Here is a 27,017-nt window from a genome sequence, read left to right as displayed (position 1 = left end):
ACTTGCACTGTCTCTACCCCCACCCACCCTACCTGCACTCTCTCTACCCCTACCCTACCCACACGCTCTCTATCCCCACCCATCCACCTTACCCGCACTCTCTCTATCCCCACCCATCCACCTTACCCGCACTCTCTCTATCCCCAACCCAACCACACTCTCTCTATCCTGCACCCACCCTTACTGCACTCTCTATCCCCAACCACCCAACTTGCACTGTCTCTACCCCCACCCACCATACCTGCACTGTCTCTACCCACACCCACCCTGTCTGCACACTCTATCCCACCCACCACACCCCACACTCTCTTCCCCACACCCTCCCTACCAACTATCTCTACCTGCACTCACCCTGCCAACTCTCTCTATGCCCACATACCCCACCCTCTCTATCCCATATACAGTGATAATCTAGCAGCAAAAAAGCTACGGCAGAATAGGAGGATTTAAAAAAAGAAAACATTTCCCAATGCAATGGTGGGGGTGGGTTATGGTTATATATACAGTAAATGTGTGTAAAATGCATTAAAAACAGCAGCATTTCCATCCCACCCCCTCTCTTGCTCTAAAACATCCTCTCTCTCTGTACCCCATCCCCTCTCTACCACCACCCATCCTACCCCCTCTTTCTCTACTCAACCTTACCACCTCTCTTTACCCCACTTCCCCACCTTACACTCTTTATTCCCCCACCCACCCATCTCCTTTATTCCCCCACCCACTCATCCTACCCTCTCTTCCTTCTTACAGTCTTGCTTTACGTATTACCCTCTCACTCTTACTCACTCATATTCCCTCTCGCTCATTGATGGCTTTCAAACGTTGCACTCTCTTCCTTGCACCCCGGTGCCTATACATGCAAAATGCAAAGAACAGCAGTAAACGCTAAAACTATTGGCATTGCCAATGCTTGTTGTATTATGGTTTTATCCCCTAAGTTGGGTGTGTATTTTTAATAGAATCTCATAAATAGACGCAGATGACGGATTGAAAGCACTAAATAGGGATGTCATAGATAGCCACATGTGATCTAATGCATCCAATGAAAACATTTCTCTTTAACGTTTTGTTTGGGTGCAGCTTGTTGGAGAAGCTACCTGAAGCCAATCTCATCTTGCTCAGACACCTCTTCAAAGTTCTTCATCACATTGAGGAAAACTCGGAGGAGAACCAGATGACTGCCTTCAACTTGGCGCTCTGCATAGCCCCCAACATGCTGTGGCTGCCTACCCCTACAGGCCCAGAGGAGGAGAGCAGGTCCACGAGAAAGGTGCAAACTCAACAATGTCTTGGTGTATGGGGTGAAACAGCTAGCAAAGCTAGAACAGGAGTGGGAGGAGAGAGGCTGTGATGACACAATGTGGTCATCCTTTAGTGGGGTGGTGTCAGAGGTCAACAGAATCCTATTGTGCTTAGGCTGGATGTGGGTGGTAGGATTTCAAAAATAAATGACTACAGAGCAGGTGATAGTACCAGGCAAAAGACAAGTCTGTGTTTGCACTGAATGTACCAATAGGATACTATTGAGCTTTACTATACTTTGGGACACACTCTAGACTCATTGCTTCAGTACACAGGAAAAGATGACGTCGGTCTGCGGTAGACTGACCCCCAGAAGGTTGATTATGTCCACTCTAGTGCTCAAAGCAAGATCACTGACCTCATCGCAGGAGGGAATATAGAATCAGTCTTCAGTCCCCATGGGCAATCACAGTGTTGTCTAAAGACTTATTTTAGTATTAAAGAAATGAACAGCTAGCGTTCCGCAAGGCACTGGTCAAAATCCCATAGGGCAGCATAACACAAAACGTGCAGCCGGCACACCAAATGACATCAAAAGCAAACCTTGCTGTGTATCCTAAAATTAATTAATTAGAGAGCTTGTGTGCATGCTGCCATGCCTGTGGAGTGGCAACTGGAAAATAGAACATAGTGCTCAGCATTGTGTTTACGAGCCAGCTTGCACATGCTGTCTTCAACTAAGTGATAGCTGTGAGGAATTGCCATTTGGCAAGGGTGCAAAGCACTGGCTTTTTTATTTTTATTAGTACATAAAATGGTGCAGGGCATTCCTGCTCCAAAGAGGTAATCTGCTAACCAGATCCCCTTTTGTCACAACTCCATCCTAAAAGCATAGTGCACTTGGGCCCTGCTGAATCAGTGGCCTGATAAGCAGCAATTGCCCTGCTCATGGTGCAGAGCAGGTTCAAAGCTCACAAGATGCCCACTTGACCCACTTGACCTCTGCAGTGACAGCAACGTCACTGCAGCACAGGAGCATCATTTAAGATATGCCCCCTTTACCCAAACTATGATGATCATGAATACCCCATGCTGGTGGCAGGGTAATCTGTAAGAATAAACTAAGCCTGAGTTTAGTCACAGAGCATGGCAATACTCATGATCAAAACCGCCACGTTCCAGTTGATATTGCACGTGCCACCTACTTTGATTCAGCTCTGCTGTAGAAGGGAATGTGTATTCATGGTCAGGTGTGCCGATACTGCCACCCAGCAGTACCAAAACCCCAAGGACCCAGCCTCTCTTTGATACTCTTTGGGAGAGCCGATAACCCCCTCCCCAAGAGGCAGCCGCAAAGCAGGCAGCTGTCCTGGGCCCAAATATCAAAGGCCATTCCGGATTCACTGCCTTACACCATAGTGCTTCATATCCAAACGTCTTTGCTGGCAATAAGAGGGAAGAGGGTGTGCCTAGGATAGGCAGGAGTGCTCTGGACACCGGAAGAAGCCTTCACTATCTTCGTGTTCACTGACTCTCTTTCCCTTTTCTATCTCCTCCAAGTCCTCTGGAGCAAAGCGCTTTGGGTGCAAGGCCAATAGGGCAAGGTCCACGCCACCAGCTGAGATTTTCCCCCTAAAGAAGGCCAGCTATAGATCATTCACTTGATGACTTGTGCCCTTAAAATAGGGAGTCTTGTGCCCCTTCAGGATAATTGCCCCATTTCATCAACATTTTTTAAGGCTAATGAGACGGTCTGAAGATTCTCACTTGGACTTCCTTTGGGTCAGTTGCACTGTCTAAAGCCCTCTTCCAGAGGTGAAGGAGACGTCCAAGACATAGAAGATCTGTCCTCTAACCACTCCCATTGAACATTGGGAGTGACCAGTGCTGTGGACCGGGACCAAACATTCTGCAACTGACCTTGTGTGCCAGAAGAGCAGACCCGGAACTGGACTATCCTGTCTTTGAGTCCTTTGCAAAGGCCTCACAGCAGCCCGAAGGGCCAGACCAACTTAAGCTCCCTGTTCTACTGCTCCGAACCGGTTGTTCCGTGTTCCCTGCATCGTGAACATTAGGAAAGGCACTTGGTTTCTGCATTCCTGTAACCAGCCAAACTATTGCACTGCATCTAAACCATCTTGTCACTGCATTGTATCCTAGCAAAGCACAGCACCTGCTAGGCCCGAAGTGTCTGCTCAAGGCGGAACCCAAACCAAATCTCTTGAGGGTCACTCACTGACTCTAACTGGGGTTTACAGCCACAGCTCAGTCCAGCTAGCTCGAGAACCGCTTCCTCATTGACTGCGCATCGAGGCATCCGTGATAATCACTTCAATGACCATCGCTCGCTGACTCGAACCACTGGAGTGTCTCTCGCTGACCTCTCCAAGCAGCAATAGTCTGACTCAGCCTGGCCAACTATAGAGCTTCATTGGGACTGCCCCAACCTGCATCATTTGAACCGCCTCTTTTGGACCGAACAGAGCAGCCACATCTGACCGTACCCGATGACCGCTTGCTGCCAAGGCCTCTATGTGCCTGAATGAGCCTGATCAGCGTGCATCAACGTGCAAACCCGGGTCTGATGTGCCAGCCCACCAGGAACTTAACATAGGTAGTGTGACACTGAACTGCCCGACGGTCCACTTGGGCCCTAAAGACTGGTTAGGTCACGGCAGCTCCTGTTTTCAACCCAATATCCTTTTTATGGTAGAACCTAACCTGCCACCACTGGATCCACAATCAGAGTGCTGCTTTCTCCAGTCTGTCACATCTCTTCTGTTCTTTCCTGTAATTTGGGCTTTTGTATAGTAATCTCTTTTTGTTCTACTTGCACATGGTGAGTCTTATTAAAGTGAGTCTTATTAAAGTGAGTCTTATTAAAGTGTTTACATTTTTATAGAACCTTGTTTGGACATACCCTTTATTTTAGACTGTGATACTCTGTCATTTGGGTCACTACTGGTTCACATTCATACCCCTCTTGAGAGGATAGCCTTCCGTCAGCCCACGTTACCACAAAAGGTTGAAGGAAGTATATCTGTTGATTTCCCGTTTTACCTTTATGATTGCGTTGTGTTTTGGTTTGTAGAAGTTGAGGGCTGAGTGGTCCATTTCCCCCCTTCTCATCTTCTCATCTTAGTACTCCTTTGAGGTAGAAACCAATTTGTCCAAATGGCATGCTAATGTCCAATTCTGAGCGGACTACACATGTGTTTATGTCAGACTACAGCAAGCAGTGTGCCTGCCACCGATCTTCTGTAGAAACTGCTTTCATTTATGCTTTCATAGAAATATGCGTCACCTATTTCATAATCTCAAAAATGCCATACCTCTAACCACCACTAACCATTTTATATATCCTTTAGGTGGCAACGTTGGTGCAGTTTCTGATTGAAAATTCAGAAAACATCTTTGGGGACGACACGCCCTTGTTCTTCAAACATTCTGATGAGGAGGAGTCATGTAGCTCAGAAGATTTATCAGGTAAATTCTCAGCGAAATATCAGCCCGGCCTTCAAATAAATCTTGGTAGGTTAGTGCTGCAACAAATGTCTGAAGGTTCGATGGGTATATGGCACACATTACTGAGGCACGAAATGATGTGGCTTGGCAAATGAAGTATACATGAATTAGTATTGAGGAAATGCAGGAAGGAGAGGACGCAATCCATTCAAAGAACAAGCCACTTACCAACTGTAACGTTCTTTCGATTGGATGTTCCTCCTACGTATTCCTCATCGACCCTCCCAGCCTACAGTTTACGTAGTTTACACTCAATGTTCCTTGAAAGCTTATGGTCTAAGGGGATCATTTAAGAATATTGAAATAACAGAACTGAAGCTAATCAGAATGCTCATAATGAGGTGCACGAACTTTGATATAAACTACATTCCAATGAGTACCTCAGCCACAACTGCCGGCCTCAGATTCCATTCGCTGCTGCTGGTGACACATACATCTCCACTTACGCCACGCCCTCCATTGCTCCTCTCAGTCTGGCCACTACCGGTCTGGTCTTTTGGTGGCCAGTCTCTCTTTTCTCCATACACATGAATAACTGGAATTGTTGTCAGGGCACATGAGAAAGAAGTGGGCCAAAGGCATTTGCTAATCACTTAATAGAACTCCGTCATGGTCATTATTGTTTAGAATAATGTATCCTAACCAGTTTATAGACCTTTGCTTTACCTCAGGCAATACCTTTGGCGGAGGAAATTTTCCTGAAATCATAGCCCCTTCCTCTGCCTATAATGCTTAATTATAGATCCAAGGAAATATTTTCAGATCAGAAGAAGACATGTAGAGTGCTGTGACAATGATAATAATAATAATAATAATAATAATAATAATAATAATAATAATAATAATAATAGTTATTGGATAAAGTGCTCTATTGCCTGAGTCTCACGGCACTGTAATCACATTACACCATTACCACTATTACCCAGCTGAATGGTACTAATTGTATTATTATTATTATTATTATTAACAAATGTATTGAGCGCTGACAAGTCATAGGGGGAAGTGCACAGTGAGGGAAGCCGATTGCAAGAGATCCCTATAAAGGAGCTGGGAACTAACAACGGGGAAGTGGAATTGTGGGCAAATATGGAGCAAGGGATCCACAAGCAACCAGGGAAGGAAACAGGAGCAGGGGTGCAGATCTTCCACTCTCAGGTTAGGTGGTGAGTGGAGGAGGTGTGGACCGAGGAGTTAATGGGTAACTATTATCTGAGCTCCTTCCTGTAATGTAGAAGAGAAGGTTTGAGTCTTGTGGCGATGGGGAGGAAGTTCCAGATTCTGCAGGCATAGACAGGGAAGAAATCCCAAGCATGAACATATAATGGGAAGGAAATCAGCTTCCCCTCAACCATCACTCTTGGGATGTAAGTGATGCATGTGTGGGTAAACAGGCTGGAATGGAGAGCTGAAGAAAATGCCTTGCTACACATGAAATGTCATTGGGCCTCAACATGAGCTTGCCGGTCCGGATACAACGGTACTGGTAAGCTTGCCGGTACCGTTGTAGCCGGACCGGCAAACTCCGAGTTGTGCTCGCAGGTGCCTTTCAGTCAGCCAGGTCTGACCTGGCGGAATGAAAGGCACCCGCAAGCACAGCAAGCCTGTAGCACCGGCACCTTTATGAACAGTTCCTTTGCTAAAGGCATCCCCATTGAGCCCTATCGGGCTCAAGTGGGAATGGGGATCACCTGATTCTGGCACCTGCAAAAGGTCAATTAACGGTTCCGGAGGGGCCGGAATACCCCAGTAATTTCCCATTCGCGGGTGCCGGACTTTCTTGCAAGTTTGAAGGTTTTACCGGCAAGGCTACATCCAACCTTGTAATGAGGCCCATTGTATTGAATTGGTTTATAAATGATAAAATATAGAAAACGAAATACTTGAGTATCTTTCACCACTCACCAGGGGCGTTACTAATAAAAACCTAGAAAGATTCACTATGCAAATGGCCGGCTACTTATTTGATTAGTAAGAGAGGTTTTTAAAGGTAAGTGGGAATTTAAAAAAGAAGGGCAACAGAAGAGTGGGGAAAAATGCAAAAGGTAACATGGAAAGTGATTAATGGAAAGGGGCAGACAAATTAAAAAAATAGGGTTGAATTTAGGCCCTTTTTACTTGCACCAGGATGTAAAGCGTGAATGCCACAGAAATCAGATTTAATGATGTAGGTAGATGTCAGATCTAAGTACAAGTAATTACATGATCATGTAGAAGGCAACTCAGTCAAGAAAGTGATGAAAGGGACAGCGGTTGAAATAGGCAGTTGTGTGCCGGAAGATGGATTATCTGTATTAGAAACAGAATGAATTGTACTACAAGTTCAGCGTGTTAATAGCAATATATTATGAGCATTATTATGTAGGCGCAAAGGCATGGACACGCCACTAAAAATACCCACACTCCCACTGTTCAGCTCTTGGGACTCAGGAATCAAAAGAGTTGCAGTGCTTGATTCCAATGGGACAAGGACAAATCTCTAAGTGGATGGATGAATACCAGTGGGGGCTCCGCTGGACAGTAGACAACCCCCACAGTTAACATGATGCTGGGCACAGCACTGATCTGTACCAGGCTCAAGCAGATAACTCCTAACATGGCAACACATTGGCGCAGCACACATCTCTGCTAGGTTGACCCAGTATGTGTAGACAGACACATTGTAAGATAGACTATTGACTTTTATAATTTAATCATTTACGTTTTCCATTCCAGGCATCCATCTGATTCAGCGCCAAGATTCATCCGATGAGCTAGAATTTTCAGCTTCTGATCTGGAACGATCTCCACACCATCTCAGGAAGGATGATGGTGGGCTTTTTGGTGCATCAAGCGGGTCCCTGTTGGATGAAGAGAGGGAGGACTGGGACTTGTTCAATGAAATAACTGCATGTTATCAAAACAAATCCAGGAAGCATAACAGTGGCGAAAGCTATGAAAAGTCCTCTTTCAACTCTATGGGCTCGGAGTGTTCCCTGAATGCAGCGAGGGACCGTTGCTCTTCAGAACCAAGTGTTTGCCTGAGCTCCCAGCTTCCCGTCCAGGCACATGAGCCAGTGGCCCGCCAATCAAGCTGCGATGCCACCATAATGCGAAGCCACGTTGATTATATTCAAAGGCTCAAGCAGCTGCAGCTGGAGAGCCAGAGGTTGATTGGTGAAAGCCTGAGTCCAGGCACCAATAGGACTAGGAGGAACCTTTGGAGGTCACCTCCCCAGACCAGTTCCAAAATAAAGCAACTTGGACTTCCGAAAAAGAATTCGTCCAACATGTCAAGCTTGTCCAGTCTTTCCTCTTCCACTCCCTCCCCATCAGTTTCTTCACTGAGCTCTTTGGACAGTGCTTTCTCCTACTGCTCTGAATCATCAGTCTTCAGCCCCACCGATGTATCATCTCTGCCTTTCATGTTTGGTACATCCGCCAGGCTCCACACTCTATCTCCCGAAAACTCAAACAAGGTCTTGAAGGAGTGGCACATGACTTTGCCATTCAGTCTGGAGAGTAACACCGGTGACCCTGACTCCAGCAGCGATTATGATGAAAAAGAGGATGAGTGTAGCAGTAGCATGCGGGAAGCTGAAGGCTTTTCTCGAATGAATGGCTCAACTGTGGAAAGCCAGTCTATTGGCAGGAATTTAGAAAATGAGGGGAAAGAGAAGCCATACTTGGAGGGATCCGGAGAAGAGGAAAAAGGACCATGGGATCTGCAAGAACACAAGCAGACAATAGATGCCCATTGCCTTTCAGCCACTGAGGTCTCGGAACACATTCAAAGAGGAAACAGACAGACCTCAGTGAAACATATAGAGATAACGAATCCAGATATTGTCCAACCAGGTCTGGATACACTTAAGCGCACAAAGATAGCCTTTTATATGGCCCCAAATATCCTACCCACAAGATCTTTAGAGGAGCAAGACCAATCAGATTGTCCAGTAGACACAGGTTCAGAGCCTAATGACAATGCCCAAGGAAAAGAAACTAAGAGCTTGCAAGCTGTTGAGGTGCGCATACCACAAACTGTGTTCTATGGTCAAAACACTCCCTTGGTGCTCCATTCTGTCTCCAGGAAGCACCACCCTCAGACACACAGCCCACATTGGCAAACTCAGTGGAAGCACACCTTAAAAAAGACAATCACAAGGGAGAAAACTGTGGACAATACTCCTCCTCCGGAGGTGGACCATGTTCATTCACCACCAGAACTTCCAAAAGGCCACAGCAAGAGCGGCAGCTCCTTCAGCCACACCATTCGCATCATACTGCCGGCATCGGTGAGGAATACTGTAAAGGAGTACTTCAAGCACAGTGAGACAAAACACTGCTGCACAGAGGTGGAGGCAGTGGAAAGTGAACTCATCCAGAGCACTACAGATTGGCACGGCACGCCGTGCACTGACATACCAAAGGAGGCCCTGGAAACAGTTGTCTTTGCCGAAGAGACATTTGTCTAGGGGCATTGGGGCCAAAGGACATTATTCAGTTTTGAGCACACATCTTTCTTTTTTATATACAAAACCCTGTGTAATAGGTTTAGTTTGAGAGAGAAATGATGGAAGTATTGTGTGGATGTATTCAGACAGTGAGTCTGTGGATTGTAATTACAGGAGCTGATTGTTGTAAATTATTGTATGTCTCGATGATAGCAGCCGAACGACAGTCTTTTTTGGTTAAATCACAGATTTGCCTTCAAAGGGAATTTCCATTTGTGTACCGCTGTTTGCAAACTTATTGTTGCCATGTTTATTCTGTTTCATGTCCTCAATTTTCCTTTTTTCTATGTTTTCCCTGATTGACTCCTTCAACACATCCTCAACTGCAGAATCCTAACCAAGTTACCCTTTGAGAATGTTCCATATGTATGTGCTAATTATAATTGGATGAATAGGAAAGTTTTAGTCCCTTCTGAGACCTGCCCTAATTTAATTGAAACCTATGGCATGAGATGTCTACTGAATCGAGACAATTGTAAAGGGGCGTATTTGTGTACAGGCTTGGAAAAGAAATGTGGGGGGATGTGGACTTATAGGAATGGAGAATGATGATGAAAGAAATGTTCTACTGCTGGAAAGGCTTGGAGAGAGGATGAGAATGTGATCAACTGAAGAAAGAGTTGTAGTGATGTTGAGAGATGCGTGAGCGGTTGTATGAGTAGCTGCCTGCAAAACATTGACTTGCCAATGCTGCTAATGGTAGATCTTTTAAAAAATGATCAAGCAAGACCATTACGTTACCCTTATTTGTCGGGAAGAGCAACAGGACCACTTCTGATTGACTTTCCCGAGACTAGGATAAAATGCATCTAGAATTATTGTTTCTTATTGGTTATGCACAATACCATTCTGTAACCCTTATTGGCTGGGCAGAGCAATGTGCCATTTTTGATTGGCTTTACCAAGACTAGAATGAAATGCAATGACAATTATTATTCTAAATTGGTTTAACGCCCTCTACTATTGAAGGAAGAAAACGACTCGGCTGTCTTCATTACAGCTAAGAAGATGTGGCTAGTGTTTGTGTCACCACCACCATTTGTGTTGTTTTCATTCACTTTGACCATCACATGCACTATACACTTTCAAGAGATGTATATAATAATTGCATTAATAAATCTTCTGCCATCATTCTTTTCGCACAAACACTAAGATGATATACTGTTTTGTTTCCAGATAAAATACAAACAATGGTTGTAATTATTTCAATAAAAATGTGGCTTAACAATGTTGTGTACTTCATATTTTTTCATCTCAGTGTTGTTGGACTCGGGAAGACAGCTCAGGGGCATCGCGCTCGCCTTGGAGGCAAGACGACACAGTGCAAGTTCGATCCCCAGATCCACACTTTCGAAACCTCTGGGTATTAAGCGTGTTATAAATTATAAATTGCAGCGATTCTTTCAGAATTACAATAAAATACAACATAGATATTTGCATTTGGATTCCTAAATTAGAGTCAGGAAGAGAAAGTGGAAGTAGTTTACTTCTCGTAAATAGTCACAGCAAGTCTAATTCACCAGTTAAGTACTGCAAGATATTTTTATCACAGGTTGAAATTAGCCATTAACTAATTGGTTCTTTTATAGCTAAGTCTTGTGTTATAAGAAAATGAATCTTCATTAGGAATCAATTTGTTTTGTCCCCAAAGCTGTAGTTTCTTTAAAATAGTTAGCGTGGTTATATGACAAGTCATGTCTCCTTTTGCTCTAGCATTATTTTTTTGTAAAAGCAAACTGATACATTTCTGAGCAAATATTCAAGTTTTTACTCCTCTATATGGCAGAGCCAGGCTGCATAGTCTTTTGGCAGATACCGACTTCACTTGGCACACCGTGTGAAATCCTGTCCTCGTTTGCTGTTTAGTGACTTACAGTTAAAAACCCAGAAAGACCGTGGAGCGGGCCGCAATGTTCGGCTGCAGAGTCTTTTGGTCTTTGGGGCTCTGCGGGCTCCGCGTCCATGCGATATGGTAAACAGCAAGGATCCTACAGTGTTACAGTATAAGAACACCTCCGAGAAAGAAATTGCAATTTGCCCGCGAATCCAATTGAACATCTGAAACTTGAAATCCATCTAGTATTGACGAGACGCTTCCGATCTCTGGAGCGAGTGAAGCGCCACCTCGCTTCGGATATCGGGTAGGCAAAGCAATCGAATAACTGTGCAAACTATTATTGCCTGTGATTACTTTTGCCATGAGAGCGGGAAACAGTCAGGGATTGCCCCTCTGATCCTGCCCGCATTCGGAACCATGCTTTTTCATCCCAAGGGCTCCTGATTTAACTGTGCATGTGAGAGACTGCAGGAGAACCCCCCTTTGATGTTGTGCGTAGACTATTCCTCACTTCTGCAAATCTCGACACTTAACATGTAAGTCAGGAAAAGCATTTGAAACCCTGCGCTGCCGCTGCAAGGGCTTTTGTACTGACTGTGCGAGCGCGAGACTGCCAGGGATCTCCCCTTTGATCTCGTGTGCAGTCTACTCTTACTTCAGCGAACTTTGTCAATTAACCTGTGAAGCCGGAAAAAGCATTTGAAAGGAACAGCGAAAATCCCTTGATCTCGACGAATCATGGGCTCCCCTGCTCTGCCATCCAGTAGCGCTGTAAATTCATAGAAAATCATAAGAAGTATTTCCGCAAAAGACTAGATATACTTGATTTTCTCGTAATAAGAAACTAGGATGGCTAACACGTCTGGGCTCCGAACTAGGCTGCGTGGGAAAACTAAATCTACCACATTGACTATCTTACCTTACCCTGCGATGCAACTGACCATTGAACAGGTACTCTTTAAACACAAAAATGGAAAGAAAGCAAATGTGACAGCTCTAGAGCGTGTAAAGCCAAAACTGCCTCCAAAAACGCCAGTAGTGAAAAAAGAAAAAATCAACGACAAATTGAAGTTGACTACCACAACGAATACGATAATTACCATTTCTGATGATTTATCAAATGTGAAGTCGATATTAAAACCTGTTGACAGTCTTACAGGCGCTGGCTGCATTGGTGTAACTGGCACGCAGAAACAAGACTGCGCCCGTCTCGCTGATCTTTTTAACAAACAGACCCCCTTGCAAGAAATGAATACTCGGCCAAGTGATAATCATAAAACGAGAACTACTGAAGAAAAAAGACAGAATTTCAGTTCTCCACTGTCAGATGGAAAAGAACTGACCGGAACTTGCAATCCGGTACAAGCAGGATCCAACTCTACATTAAAGCTAAATGTAGAGCTAGAATATATCACGCAGAGTAATCCTATGGCGCAAATGCGCTCAGAGACAGCTAAACAGCTTGATGAAGACACTATTCCGAACCCGGCAAGTGTGGCTAGTAAGCAATTATCATTGAAGTATTTGATGCCAGAACTGGAGCCGGAATGCTCACCAATAAAGCATGATGAAATCTACTGCTATAAATTATCTCAGAAAGTGAATGATAATATGGAACTGACCTGTCAGACTGATCTTGCTATCTTACACAACCTGGCCTCCTGGGCCAACTAAGAACAAATCATGAATAAATCGAAGGACCAATGTAGCATCTCATCGGATAGGCGAGAAGAGATATCAAAGAAAGGAAAAGCCTGGCTGGCTTAACAAAAATGGCAACAACTATGTGACCTACAAACAAAAACTGAAGACATCACACTACGATCACAACACTATACTAACATCAGGGCAGCCCGACATCATGGAAATTGAGTCTTTTATGAGCAGCCTTGAAAAAAGAAAAGAAGTATTTGGTGACCTCTATGACACAGGGAAAAGGGATTACCAAGCGACCTTGATCCCCATAGATAGAAGACCCCAAAGAAAGCCACTGGCACTTTATCACAACAATCTGGATATTAAGGCGCATTCTAACCAACAGAATATGGCACAGAATAAGTTTAAGTATAGTATGGACCATCATCATACTCCTTTGTTAGAAAAATGAGTGAAATCAAAGGAAATGATACCACCTCAAAAACAAGCAGATGAAATTAAGGAAAATAGATATCAATGTGAAGGATCAGAAGCATGCCAGCGGCAATGTATTCCGACCAACATGATGGATCTTCAAAACATGCTGATTACAATTACATCTCAGTCCATGATCCCCGTTTTAAAGCTGCAAGAAACCAATAACGATATTATCAAAGATCAAGCAACTCTGCTTGCCTTGATTCACACTAAACAAATCCATATAGAAAATGTGATTACTAACATCGAAAAAAGACTTGACATAGAAGCAGAAGAAATGCGGTTGTGGCAATCAAGATTATTTGACATGGCAAGGGTAGATTATGCGGACAAAACCCAAATGACTGCAGGCATAATGACTTGGATGAATTATATAATGCAGAAAAAAGACGACCTCACAGAATGATAAAGTGAGTGCAAATGACATTAATAGGATTGCGTTGCAGATCCAATCGGATATACCAATTACAAAACCAGTAAAGAGGAAGGATACGACCCAACCTACCCCACTACCGAATTTAACAATGCTTTTGCCAACAACATCTAAGAAACCAGATAACAAAACTACGCTGAAACAGGCATATACCTTCCAAATCTTTGCGCAAGCAAAGAATAATCCAACCACTAAAACAACCAAAGGAAAAGGGAGAAAAACGAGCACTGAACAGACAGGATCTAGAGCATTCTTAAGGAATCGAACGATGCCGCAATAATAGTCATTAAATCTATATAATAAAAAGGGCTCTGATCCAGTAGACACAGAGAAAGTGAATACGGTAACAAGAGACCTTCCTATTAAGCGATTTAGGACACCATCACCCACACCAGATGCACACGATGAAACAATATAACAAGAAGATCTGCTAAATCTAATGATACACATGGATGAACCACCAATAGTGACTATTGATCTATCTACAGATCCAAATAATTCCTCATTGATAATCATAGATCAATTTGATGTAGATCTTTCTCTCCAATTTCAATAAACTTCTCCTGTGAAGACATATCAGACATAACCTCAGATACTCGACAGAAATTACAAGATTGGTAATCGAGTTAGACACTGGACTTGCTGACCAGCGAATGAAAAAAAACAAAGATATAATACAGAATGATCAATCCACTTGAACAATGACACTCGATACAGTAGACAGTCACAGATTAACAGAATCTGGAGAATGAACAGACAAGATCTCCAGTCACCGATATTCATAGACCCACAATATCCAAAGGCTCATTATACCCTTAATTTAGCCCGTTGTGAACAAACAAGTGACTCGTTGATACTCAATAGGACGAACGTACGGTGACTATTCCATGTGATACAGTACTTGAAGATAATACGATCGGAAGACATCAAGGTTGTGATATTTCCTGATGAAAACAGACTGAATACAGTACTGATCGAGCTACAAAACAAACAAGTAATGAATCTCATTCTAACAATTAAACAGTCCTTATACAGACTGGGATTTTATGTACAGAAGCCACACACCTGGTGTCACATGGTACAGGTACCAAGCGATACCTGAAACACGAATCTCGAGACACTGACGGTGAAAGAAGTACAAAACTAAATCCAAGAAGAGCCATAACATCAACAAAGAGCAACATGTACTATGATATCAAAGACACCTAAGGGGGACCTCAATGGATATATCAAGATCTAACTATACCAAACATTTTATATGGAGAGAAATAGCAGATACCCAATTGAGTGGATCAAAGGTAGAAACAACTCATTCATAATCACCAGTAATCCACAATAACAACTCTTGGTCACTCTGTTCCTGCAACACCAGAGGCCATAGCCACTTATATGAGCAAGCAGTTCCTGATTTCGAGAATTTCCACATAACATGCTTGCAGGAAACTTGGATTTTGCAAACATGTGTTGTGATGGACACATGATACACATAAATCCGGCCATACAACGAAATCAAGGGAGACCTTCCTCTGGTATGTTAACCATGATCAAAACTGAACCAAATTGGACCATTACAAGCATGACTAATTTGAATTCTTGGGTCCAATGCTCTATCATCCAAATACCAGAAAATGTGCAACAGAGTGAGCAACAACAACGGAGACCACCCCAATCCAGATTTTTGGCAATTCTAAACCTATATTGGAATCCGTTGGCTATGAATGATGAAAACTTCATAGACAGTGTATTTAAAACCATTGACAAAACAGCTGCCAAATATCAAAATATCGGATTTATCATGTGTGGAGATCTTAATATCCATCTATTTGATAAAAAGCGTCGTCTCCTTGAACAAGGAGAACTTAACGACCGAGCTTGCAGATAGAATAAAGAAAGCACAATCAGAAATATGAGACTCACAGGAGCAGCGATAGATGACCACAACCAGCTAATACCAACCTGGACTCGAGGGAACTCGAGAGCCATTATAGATTACATCTATGTCTCTATCGGACTAACAGACTCGATAGTGAAACATGAAAACATCCCGGGGCCGAATAGCGACCACCATAAACGTACTATTTTGTGGTCAGGATCATCAAGGTCAAGATTAAGGATAAATCAGACACAAATGACAAGTCTACCGAATTGTTTTAAACACACACCAATGGAAGACAAAACAAAATTAAAATTATGAGTGGCTACTGATTCCGTTCCATCAAAAAGTGAGCCAGAAAGAAATAAACAGAAAGAACCATAAACATCAATATAGTATTGAAATCATGAAATAAAAGAAAGAACTCCAAAAAAAACTTAAATTGCTACGAACGATTAACGAAGATAACATCAAAAAGATAAAAACAGCCAAACAAGTCTATCACAATTGGCTGAAAACTAAAAGAATGACAATACAACAATTGGACGCTGAGACTCAAATGGATACAACATTTCTTCACTCTCTATAAAATGTGATCCACAGGTTCTATACTAAACGAAACACGATACCCAAAGAAATGAAACTTTACATGGGACAAAAAAGATAACTTGGCTATGATTAATAAGCTCAACTCTTCTCAGGCACCCGGCCCAGACGGCTTATCGAATGCAATCATCAATGATCCACTTTTCTTCATAATTGCCAAACTCAACCGGTTTCCAGCAACTTGGAAAATGGCAACTTTAATTCCAATATTCTAACAGGGGGATAGAGATGATCCGAGTAACTATCGACCCATTGGCCTGCTGGATCCTCTAGGTAAACTCTTTGCCACCTTTCTGTTGAAGAAACCGACTACCTGGACCAAAACAGAAAATAGATTTGCCGTTGGACAAACCGGCTTCACCGCTAATGTGTGTACCAACATAAACTTAATGATACTAAATCTCATTAAGGAAGACGCCATTTTGAAAAAAACTCAGGTCTGTGTGGCATTTATTGATCTCCATATGGCTTTTGATGCAATTAATAGGCAAAAGCTCTGGGATAAACTAACTGCCTGGAACTGTCCAGCAGAGATTATCGAACTCATAAAGCTCCTCTATTCCAACACATCTATTACAGTTAGATTATCACAAGAAGGGATCATTTCAACACCCATAAAGACATGGAACAGCCTGAAACAGGGTTGTCCCATTGCGGCAACCTTATCAATCTGTTTACAGACGATTTTGAATATCATAAGCAAGCAACTTCTTTAAATCCCCTAAGATCAACTCAGTGCCAATTCCCATTATGATATGTGCTGATGACATCATCCTGATGGACAACGGCTAGTGGCTTACAGGTAAGCCTTAAGATGATGGGAACCTACATGAAGGAAAATGAATTACAAATCAACATAAAGAAAATAAAAATTATGAACCTAACTAATTTGCTAACAATGAAAGAAAAAAAAACTTGAAGGTGAACCTAGACGACCAAGATCTTCTTGTTGTGTCAACCTTCAAATATCTAGGTCTCCTCATAAATCAGTGAAGAAGATAAAAAGAATGGGCGATTTATTTGGAAGAAAAAACATAATCACTAGCTAGACAATGCTGATTCCTTCATTATAAATTTGGAACATTTTCACTCAAACCCATCATTCATTTTTATAGGCAAAAAGTTATACCTACAAACCATGTGGCAAAAATATGAAGCAACATTCTGGCGAAAGATCTTAGCACTGCCACAAAACTATCTGATGGCAAGAATTAGATTTTAAATAGCTACCCAGTCTCTCACATCGATTGCCCTATGGAAACAACTAGACCTATTCTGCAAAATAATGACTAGCGACAAAATCCCGGCAATGCAATTTCTCCAAACAAATCTGAATGGAATGAACAATACCTTCTTGGATGCGTGGAAGCATGACATGGAAAGACAACTGGCAAGTGAAGATATATCCTTGGAAATGCTTTTATTATGCCTGCAGCACAACAAAGTGAAGATTCAGCGTAATGAGCACATACGAGTGAAAACAGCATACCACATGCATCTACCCTGCGAGATAGACATAAGGTCCATAAATGAGCTTCCTAGCTATTCTAAATCTATTTCCGAATCAAGCAATTTGTGACCTATACTTGAAATTACGTCTGAACATCATTCTAACAAGATACAGACTTGCAAAATGAAGACACATTGCCAGCTCAGAGCAATACTGTCGCTTTTTCCTCAATGAGCAATCGCAAGAAACACTGCATCATATCATAATATAATGTCTGGCCCTGGCACAAAAGCACAGCAAATTGACCCAGAATCGGTTCTACGTTATTTCGTCGACCACTTTTTCATCGTGGGACTTTTCATCGCCGACCCTTTCATCGCCAACATTTTTATTTTTTATTTTTTTATTTATTTATGGGGGTCTGTGCCCCCCCAAAACCCCCTTACTTAAATAATCATACCCCAAACCGCACAAACACCCCCCCCTAAAAAAAAAAAAAAAAAAAATGTTGCTGATGAAAGGGTCGGCGATGAAAAGTCCCACGATGAAAAAGTGGTCGATAAAATGCCTGTATACCCCAGAATCTAGATGGCCGAAGATTCTACTGGGAAAGGACAAAAAACTGATCTATACATTTTTTCAAATTTTAAATAACATCATGGGACTGTCTAAAACCCCGTTATGATCAACCACTGGCCCAAGACATACTCTGTATTTTTCAGTTAGTTTGTCTTCTCCCTTGTGACCCTTCTTACTTGATGGAAATTTGACCTGCTTGCTTTGGTAGATTAACTCGTATCAATGAAAAGTTTAAAATCTAAACTATATCATTGTAATAAAAAAATAAAAAATATGGCCATTCACACTTCATCAAGGAAGGACATTTTGGCTCAAAAATGGACAATTTGCTTGGGCAAATTACCCTGGTAAATAGCTACTAGTAACTCAACTGGCCCTCTGCACCACTATGCAAACATATACAAAATAGTACATATAATGCACTTAAGTGACTGGAAAAGATGCTCCTAATTAATTTGCAACGTTTTTATTCTACAGCCAGGCTTTTCCAAAAATCAGAATGTGCATGTAAAAAACAAGTGGTCATCACGCACCTAACGTAGAGTTATCCAAATTTATCGTAGGCATACGCCTTTCTTTTAAGACCCACACTACCAATGAAAAATACATTGCAGAGTAAGAGTTCTCAGGACTCTGGGAAATCCAGCCTTCTCTTCATGATTTGGATTTAGAACTTTGTCCAAAGGCTAGTTCTCTTGTACTTCAGTACAGTCCTGCACAGAACCTGACCTCATTATCAACTCTTCCACATCAGACCAATCCATTGTTCACCTCATTGTCCTGTCCCTCCACCAGTCTCCCTCCTGCTTATATGCTGATTGAAATGTAGACTTGGCTCCCTGACTACCAATTTAACTGAGACCAGATCCTCATTTCTAGCTGTCTCTACTGCCCAGACCATCTTCATTGATCCAGTTTTTAGTGCCTTCAACATGGCTTTTCGTGCCCAGATTTAAAACAACTGCCCTTCTCTCACTGTTTCCCCCACCACCCCTTGGAACAACCTTTGAAAAGCCATGTGACCCATCAACTCAAAACCTCTGGGAACGTTCACCTTTGCAATTCACTTTTTCTAGCATGCAAAAATGCCCTTGTTGAGAAACATGTTACTGTAGCCACTGCAAACTAGAACTGTGCTGGTTCAGGAAGGAAAGAACCAGCAGATAGTCCTTCTCTGTCTATGCCCCTAGAATCTGGAACTTCCTACTCATCAAAAACAAACTCACTCCCTCTGCTTCTGCATTTCAGGAAGGAGCTCAAGACCCTACTTTTTGAGGAATGGCACCTCCCTAACATCTAAGTCCACGCACCCTCCAACACCTACCCTCCCTGAGACTGGGTAGTCTGATCCGCACTGTGTCCTCCCCTGGTTGCTTGTAGATCAATTTTCGATAAATTCCCTTCCATGCCCGTTGTTTTATACCCACTTCCTTGTTTCCCTGTTTCCCTAATCATGTTCTCCCCTCTAGGACTGTAAAGCACTCCATTGCTTCCTATACCCAGGTCCATGCTCAATAAATCTTGTGACAATAATAATAATACCATCTTTTAATTCTACTTCACTCACCTCATCTCCTCCCTCCAAACCACCCTTGAAAATTCTCCACTGCACTCCAAGCAACTATAGCCTCCTCCCTCTCTTCTATTGACTTTGCTCCTTCCCTTTTACACCCTTCCTGCTATCACTGCTACCGCCTCAGCCTTCACTCTCTCTCCTCTACTTCATGTTCGTGTTGAACCGCAGACTGTGAAAGGGATTCCACATATAACCTGTACATATCTCATCACTCATGCAAGGCTAGAAAACCCGACGTTATCTTCAACCGTGATAATAAGCTTTAGCAGTTAAACACCTTCACGCCCACTGCTGCCAGAGATAAAGTTGTTAACACCTACAAACTTCATTCCATAATAAACTATCTCTCCACCAAAACCTTTTTAGTCACCTTGACTAATGCTCAAGTCTCCGACTCAGCTACCTGCCTTCTCCAATATTTCCGCTAACAAATTCTTCCATTTGCCAAGGTGTTCTCTGCAATCTACTCCACTACTCCCAGACTTCTCCCTACTTCCTCAGTACTGGTTAGTTATCAATGCACAGCCGGTGTCTCTTCAAATGACTTCTATTCTTCAAATCTACCTATTGGCTTGCTCCTCTCTTAATTAGCATCCTCTATTGCCTGCTACTCTCCGTATTGAACCCAGTGTTCTGGCACTGGCCTCAATCTTGCTGTCTCTCCCCCACACTGCTAACCCTCTGTTTGGCATAAGCCTGGGCAGTGCCCTTAGGGACCACTACACAAGATTAAGACTACAGGTGGTAGTACAATTTCAGCTTTGGCACAAGCCTTTACTACACAGTTAGAGTGGCAGCAGTAGCGGGGCAGCCAGACTTATCTCAAGAGCAAATGAGCACTAGTAGAAATTACACAAAGGACTACAATTACTGTGATTCAAGCAAACACTGACTCAAGGTTTTTGGTTAAAAAGTAAAAGTACATTTATTTTTAGACCATCTGTTCACAAAATACTTCACTTCTATTCAATTAAAACCACACTTCAAATACACTACACAGAACCAATTCCCCTCGTGCAGAACAATTCAAGGTAAGTACCTTTGGTTTTGACAGACCGGTGTTGGAAAACAAAGACGTTACCAGGGGTTATTACTCAATCACTTTTTGACAGTAATAACAGTTCAGTCTTATGAAACAGAAGCGTATCCGCGAGTCATAGGCAATACTTTTGTCAAGGCAGATAGAATCACAAGACACTTTCTAAAACGTAGATAAAAGTCAATAGGCCTATGCCAGTGTTAAATGGACAGGGGTCCTGTTGTCGAGGAACACAAGCTTAAAACAGTTCACGATTCAAAATTGCCAGGAGTACTTGGATATTGTCAAAAGGGGAAGAAAGATAAGGACAAGCCTTTGGTGAGGAGCAAAGGGGTTCACCCTAGTTCCTCGAAGTCGGACACAGTACCTTATTCGTATGAAGAAGAGCTGGTGCCACGGCAGTTGTTCCTGGTAGTTCCTGCAGACTCACGGTTCCTGAAGCTTCAGTCATGGGGACAAGAAGGAGGATGTCTGGAGCGATCTGCACTACCCAGGGATGAGGCCAGCAGCAGCAAAAGCAACGGTGAATAAAAGTTGTGCTCCTTTAAAACAGGAGAGGCTCTTCAGATGGCTATCCGGACCACTACAGCTGTGTGCAGCGATTTCAACTAAGAAGAGGATCCTCTGCCTGTGGAAGGTGAGCTGCTTGATCCCACCAGTCTCAAGGGAAGAAGACTCCAGACTGGACCTTCTCTTGTTGTTGAAGGGTAGATAGCTCAGGACTGCAGCAGGGCTTCACCGGGACTCGGGAGTTGCAGCAGCCGTCTTCTTCTCCGCTTCTCTTGTGGTTCCTTGCAGTTCCAGTGGCGACTCTGAATTCCAGCTCAAGAGACCTGCCTTTTATGCCAAAATCCCCCATTCACACAGCCTGGCTGTCAATCACTCAGCAGGGGGGGTTGTCCGGCCCGGACAACCACCTCAGCCAATCATGACAAAGTGCGACTTGGGTCTCCAAGGAGACCCTGTGTAGGGGGTGACTACACCCCTCCCTCACATTCTGCCCACCTAGACACCCAGACGCCAAAGGAGGGCTTCTGGACAGAAGCCCGCCAAAGGTCGGCAAACCTGGTTTGCCGCGCAAAGTAAAACACAAGACGGACTTTAACAAAAAGAAATGGCGATAAACCCCAACCGGAGCCGAAATAAAAAGAATTTGGTCAAGCGGGTTTAAGTTCGAGGCTAATATAATAGCCTAAAACAGTACCACGTTTATATAGTATAATCGCGGTAGAAAAGTTAGGGTAGATATCACTGCCACCAGCCACGTCTTAGTGTTAAGAGAGCAAAATAAACCCCAGAAAACCAGCAAAGCTGCTGAGGGACTCACTATATGAGCCATAAATGAGAATTCTCCCTAAAACTCACCCCCCCACACCCCAGACTAAGGGACAGGAGGATTTAATCCACTCCTGGATGGATTTCATACCTCTAGTCAGTTATAAACATTCTAGAGAGACCATCAGCATTTTGGTGGTGACTTCCGGCTCTGTGCTCAATGGTACAATCAAAGGTTTTCCTTTGTAAGCTGTATGACCTACACACCCTTTGTGAGACATCTGTCTTTTTGAATCTATAGGGGATCTGGTTGACCAGTCCCTCAGATGTTGGTACAACTCCTGAACCTGTGATAGGCTTTTTCAAGGGATCATTATAAAGGATTCCCTTAGACCTAGAGGGGCCTCCAGGGTTCATCACCACCTCTCTTTTGGGGGCAGGTTCGGTCTCAGGCATCTTGGTTGGAGGGGCTGGGGATAGCAAGGTACATGCTTCACCTTCCTCTTAGATCTAACCTTACCTACTTTAGGAGTTGTTCTCCTAACATTAGGATTTGGGTTGGAGTCTTCTGTAGGAGGTCCAACAGTCTGAAGGTTTTTGGCCTTAGACTTTTCTTTTCTGTTTTCCACCAGCACTGAGAACTACCAGTTCTCTTAGGCCTAAAGAGGGGTCCAGTTGGTCTATCCACCTCTTCCTCAGAAGCAGGGGGAGTCAGAGACTTTAAAACTGGGGGAACAATGATGGAGCTTGGTTTGGGCTTCCATTTCCCTAACATACTAGCCTGACATTTGCCTGGGTTAGGGGTCAAATTACTAACACCAGGGCTTGTAGTGGGGTTCTCTGTAGAGGTTCCCACAGGCTCAGAGTGGTCCCTTAAGGTGGCCTCTCTAGCCAATTTGGTTTGGTTCTGCTTCTCCATACTGGGAGGCCTGGGGGTACTGGATACTACTCCTAAAGCTTTTAGATCCTTCCCCAACAGGACTCTCCCAGGCACCTCACCCTCACTGTCATTTTGTCATTTTCTTATACTGAATGAGAGCTAGTAGAACAGGAACCATTTGGATAGGGCCTCCAACAAGTTTGGTGGGGCCTTTGGGTGCCTTAGCAATATCCTCAGGCCTGAAAAATCTTTCGTCCACAACTGTTCTGCTGGCCCCAGTGTCTCTCATTGCAGGGGTGTCCTGGCCATTGACAAGAACACTGTCTACATAATACTCCTTAGAGTTTTCAGGAATGGAGTCATTGTTGTTTCTTACCCAGATCCTTGGACTTTAAGAATACAGTTGCTTGAAGCAAACAAGTGAAAGTGAGCACTAGCCATCTGTAGTTCTCCCTCTGGGGAGAAGGCTAAGGAGATAGTGCTGACCTTTTCAGGGTTACCCTTGCATCTGGGATCTCCTCTCACATGGTCAGTTGGCCCACATTTAAAGCATTTACCAAATGCTCTCTGGAATGGGGGTATGTCCTGACCTACCTCTGGTTTGGCACCAGGAGGTACATTAGCCCTATTTGGTTTCCCTTGTGGCTTACCCTGGTTATGTTTGGGGACCTCATCTGGATGGGAGGTATTGGAATTCTCCATGTTATCTTTCTTTGGCTGCTTTCGCTCCTCCTTCTTCGGAGTTGCCCCAGAATCCTTGTGAGTAGCCCTGTTGGCAACCCACAAGTCAGCAGCCTTAGTTAACTTCTTAGGATCTATCTCCTTTGAATCAGCCAAGTGCTGTCTAAGCTCAGGAGAGCAGGCATCATAAATTGACTCCAACATAACAAGATTCCTCAAACCTTCATAAGTGTTCACTTTGTAAACCTTAACCCAACCATCTAAGTTTGTCAAACATTCACACACCCAGGTAGCCCATGGGGTATCATCATGCCTTTTGAGGGTCGTAAACCTCTTAAGGTACTGGAAAGGGGTCTTCCCAAATCTAGCTATCAAAGCTAGTTTCACACACTCATAATCCTGTTTATTCACCTCCCCCAATTCCATGACAGCATCACTTGCAAACGGGGGAGCCTAGAGAAAAGCCAATGAATCAACTGATTCCCTGAGATACCCTGAATCCCATGATTGTATTCAAACATTGCTAACCAATCCAAAACATCAGGTGTAGTCTCATACATACCAATCACTTCCTTTGGCATACGGGGTCTCTTAGGGCTGGAAGACCTAGAAGATCCTGGGAGGGAAGGATTTTCTACAGACAATTTCTTCATCTCTAGAGCATGAGCCATCTCCATTTCTCTGAGCGTTATTTCTTGATGTTTCATGGCAGTTTGTGCATCAATACATTTAACTTCCAATTCAAGTCTCATTTTCTCAAGTGCAATAAATTCAGGAGTAAGTGTAGGACTTGTTGGGGTCACTGTGGATAGAGGTTGTGGTCTCTAGGCAGGGAGAGGATTTGTAGGGCCTACTGGCATAGACTCGTCTACTTCTTCTAATCCAACACTCTCAGAATCAGAAACATCAGTATCCACATTTGCTGGAGGGGTAGGCCCTTCTGATCCACTCCCCAGACATTGTTTACCCAATAACTTTGCAACCAGTTCAGATTGTTTTCCTTTACCAGAGAGGCTCCTCTCTCTACACATGGTTCTCAGAACCTCAGCAGTATAGTTTAAGAGACTCTATTCACTGTAGTTTTCCATATTTGACACAATATTTCAGTTAACAGAATTATTGGTGTTTAGCCTTGTGGTTAGTTGACTCAAGGTAATAGCAGCACTAAGTGTAATCACTATACTTAAAAATCCCACCGCTGTACACCAGTGTTAGGCAGAATCCTGGGCAGCGCCCATAGGGACCACTACACAAGATTAAGACTACAGGTGGTAGTACAATGTCACCTTTGGTACAAGCCTGTACTACACAGTTAGAGTGGTAGCAGTAGCAGAGCAGCCAGACTTATCTCAAGAGCAAATGAGCAATAGAGATTAAACAAAGGACTACAATTACTGTGACTCAAGCAAACACTGACTCAAGGTTTTTGGTTACAAAGTAAAAGTACATTTATTTTTAGACCATCTGTTCACAAAATACTTCACTTCTATTAAATTAAAACCGCACTTCAAATACACAACACACAACCAATTCCGCTTGTGCAGAACAAGTCAAGGTAAGTACTTTGGTTTTGACAGACCGGTGTTTGGAAACAAAGACGTTACCGGGGATTATTACGCAATCACTTTTTGACAGCAATGACAGTTCGGTCTTACAAAAGCGAAGCGTATGCACGAGTAGAAATGTTACCGTAGTCAAACACACTTAGCACATGAATTAACAAAAGAGAGGTGGGGATAAAAATCATAGGCAATACTTTTGTCAAGGCAAATAGAATCAAGAGACACTTTCTAAAAAGTAGATAAAAGTCAATAGGCCTGCGCCAGTGTCAGATGGACAGGGATCCAGTTGTTGAGGATCACAAGGTTAGAACAGTTCATGATTCAAGATTGCCAGGAGTACTTGGATATTGTCAAAAGCGGAAGGAAGATAAGGACAAGCCTTTGGTGAGGAGCAAAGGGAACTAGGAACCCTAGTTCCTCGAAGTCGGACACAGTACCTTATTCGTATAAAGAAGAGCTGGTGCCACGGCAGTTGTTCCTGGTAGTTCCTGCAGACTCACGGTTCCTGAAGCTTCAGTTGTGGGTACAAGAAGGAGGACATCTGGAGCGATCTCCACTGCCCAGGGAGGAGGCCAGCAGCAGAAAAAGCAGCGGTGAATAAAAGGTGCACTCCTTTAAAACAGGAGAGGCTCTTCAGATGGCTATCCAGACCACTACAGCTGTGTGCAGCGATTTCGACCAAGAAGAGGATCTTCTGCCTGTGGAAGGCGAGCTGGTTTATCCCACCAGGCTCAAGGGAAGAAGACTCCAGACTGGATCGTCTCCTGTCGTTGAAGGGTAGATAGCCTAGGACTGCAGCAGGGCTTTACCGGGACTCGGGATTTGCAGCAGCCGTCTTCTTCTCTGCTTCTCTTTGGTTTCTTGCAGTTCCAGTGGCGACTCTGACTTCCAGCTCAAGAGACCTGCCTTTCATGCCAAAACCCCCCATTCACACAGCCTGGCTGTCAATCACTCAGCAGGGGGGGTTGTCCGGCCCGGACAACCACCTCAGCCAATCACGACCAAGTGTGACTTGGGTCTCCAAGGAGACCCTGTGCAGGGCGTGACTACACCCCTCCCTCACATTCAGCCCCCCTAGACACCCAGACGCCAAAGGAGGGCTTCTGGACAGAAGCCCGCCAAAGGTTGGCGAACAAAGGAGGCAAACCTGGTTTGCAGTGCAAAGTAAAACACAAGAAGTACTTTATCAAAAAGAAATGGCGATAAACCCCAACCAGAGCCGAAATAAAAAGTATTTGGTCAAGCGGGTTTAAGTTCGAGGCTAATATAATAGCCTAAAACAGAACCACGTTTATATAGAATAATCGTGGTAGACAAGTTAGGGTAGATAGCACTGCCACCAGCCAAGTCTTAGTGTTAAGAGAGCAAAATAAAGCACAGACAAAAAGGGATAGGAATTAGCCCTTTCCAGTACTCCATGTAAGATGGGGTGTACTGGGTCTGCAGTTTAAAGTGACTATATAAAGTTAAGGGCAACTTTACATGTTTCTGGGGGACAGTAGTCAGCCCCAGACAAATGTAGTCAGTGGGAAGTCTCAAAGACAACCCTGTGTCACTGCACTGAAGGTGCTGTGTAACATACACAAAAAGTGGGGCTCATGAAGTGGTGTAGCTCCAGAGCCCAAGATCAAACAAACAGTAGAAATGCACATGGCAAAACACATGTAAGAGTGGAAAAAAGGCTCACACTCTTACCAGGTGGAAAAACTAAACCCCAGAAATCCAGCAAAGCTGCTGAGGGACTAACTAGGTGAGGGAAATTAGCCATAAATGAGAATTCTCCCTAACTCCCTTTTATTTCATTTGCTTCTCCCTTGTTGAACCTATTCTCTGGTG

General features: G+C 43.6%; 1 protein-coding gene across 2 annotated transcripts in view; it reads left to right on the top strand.

Annotated features, from left to right (window-relative positions):
• Positions 1–10,485, top strand: part of LOC138480760 (rho GTPase-activating protein 20-like) — a 477,633-nt gene extending 467,148 nt beyond the window's left edge. For both annotated transcript variants that reach the window (XM_069612494.1, XM_069612495.1), the window contains exons 13-15: positions 1,081–1,270; positions 4,611–4,728; positions 7,480–10,485. In XM_069612494.1, the coding sequence (XP_069468595.1) occupies positions 1,081–1,270; positions 4,611–4,728; positions 7,480–9,218 (2,047 nt within the window). In that variant the 3' untranslated portion in view covers positions 9,219–10,485. The remainder of the gene's footprint in view (positions 1–1,080; positions 1,271–4,610; positions 4,729–7,479) is intronic.
• Positions 10,486–27,017: the final 16,532 nt, after the last annotated feature.

The sequence above is a fragment of the Ambystoma mexicanum genome, chromosome 5p (assembly GCF_040938575.1).
Source record: "Ambystoma mexicanum isolate Mex_15411 chromosome 5p, UKY_AmexF1_1, whole genome shotgun sequence".
Taxonomy (NCBI): Eukaryota; Metazoa; Chordata; class Amphibia; order Caudata; family Ambystomatidae; genus Ambystoma; species Ambystoma mexicanum.
This window is presented reverse-complemented; position numbering and strand designations above follow the sequence as displayed.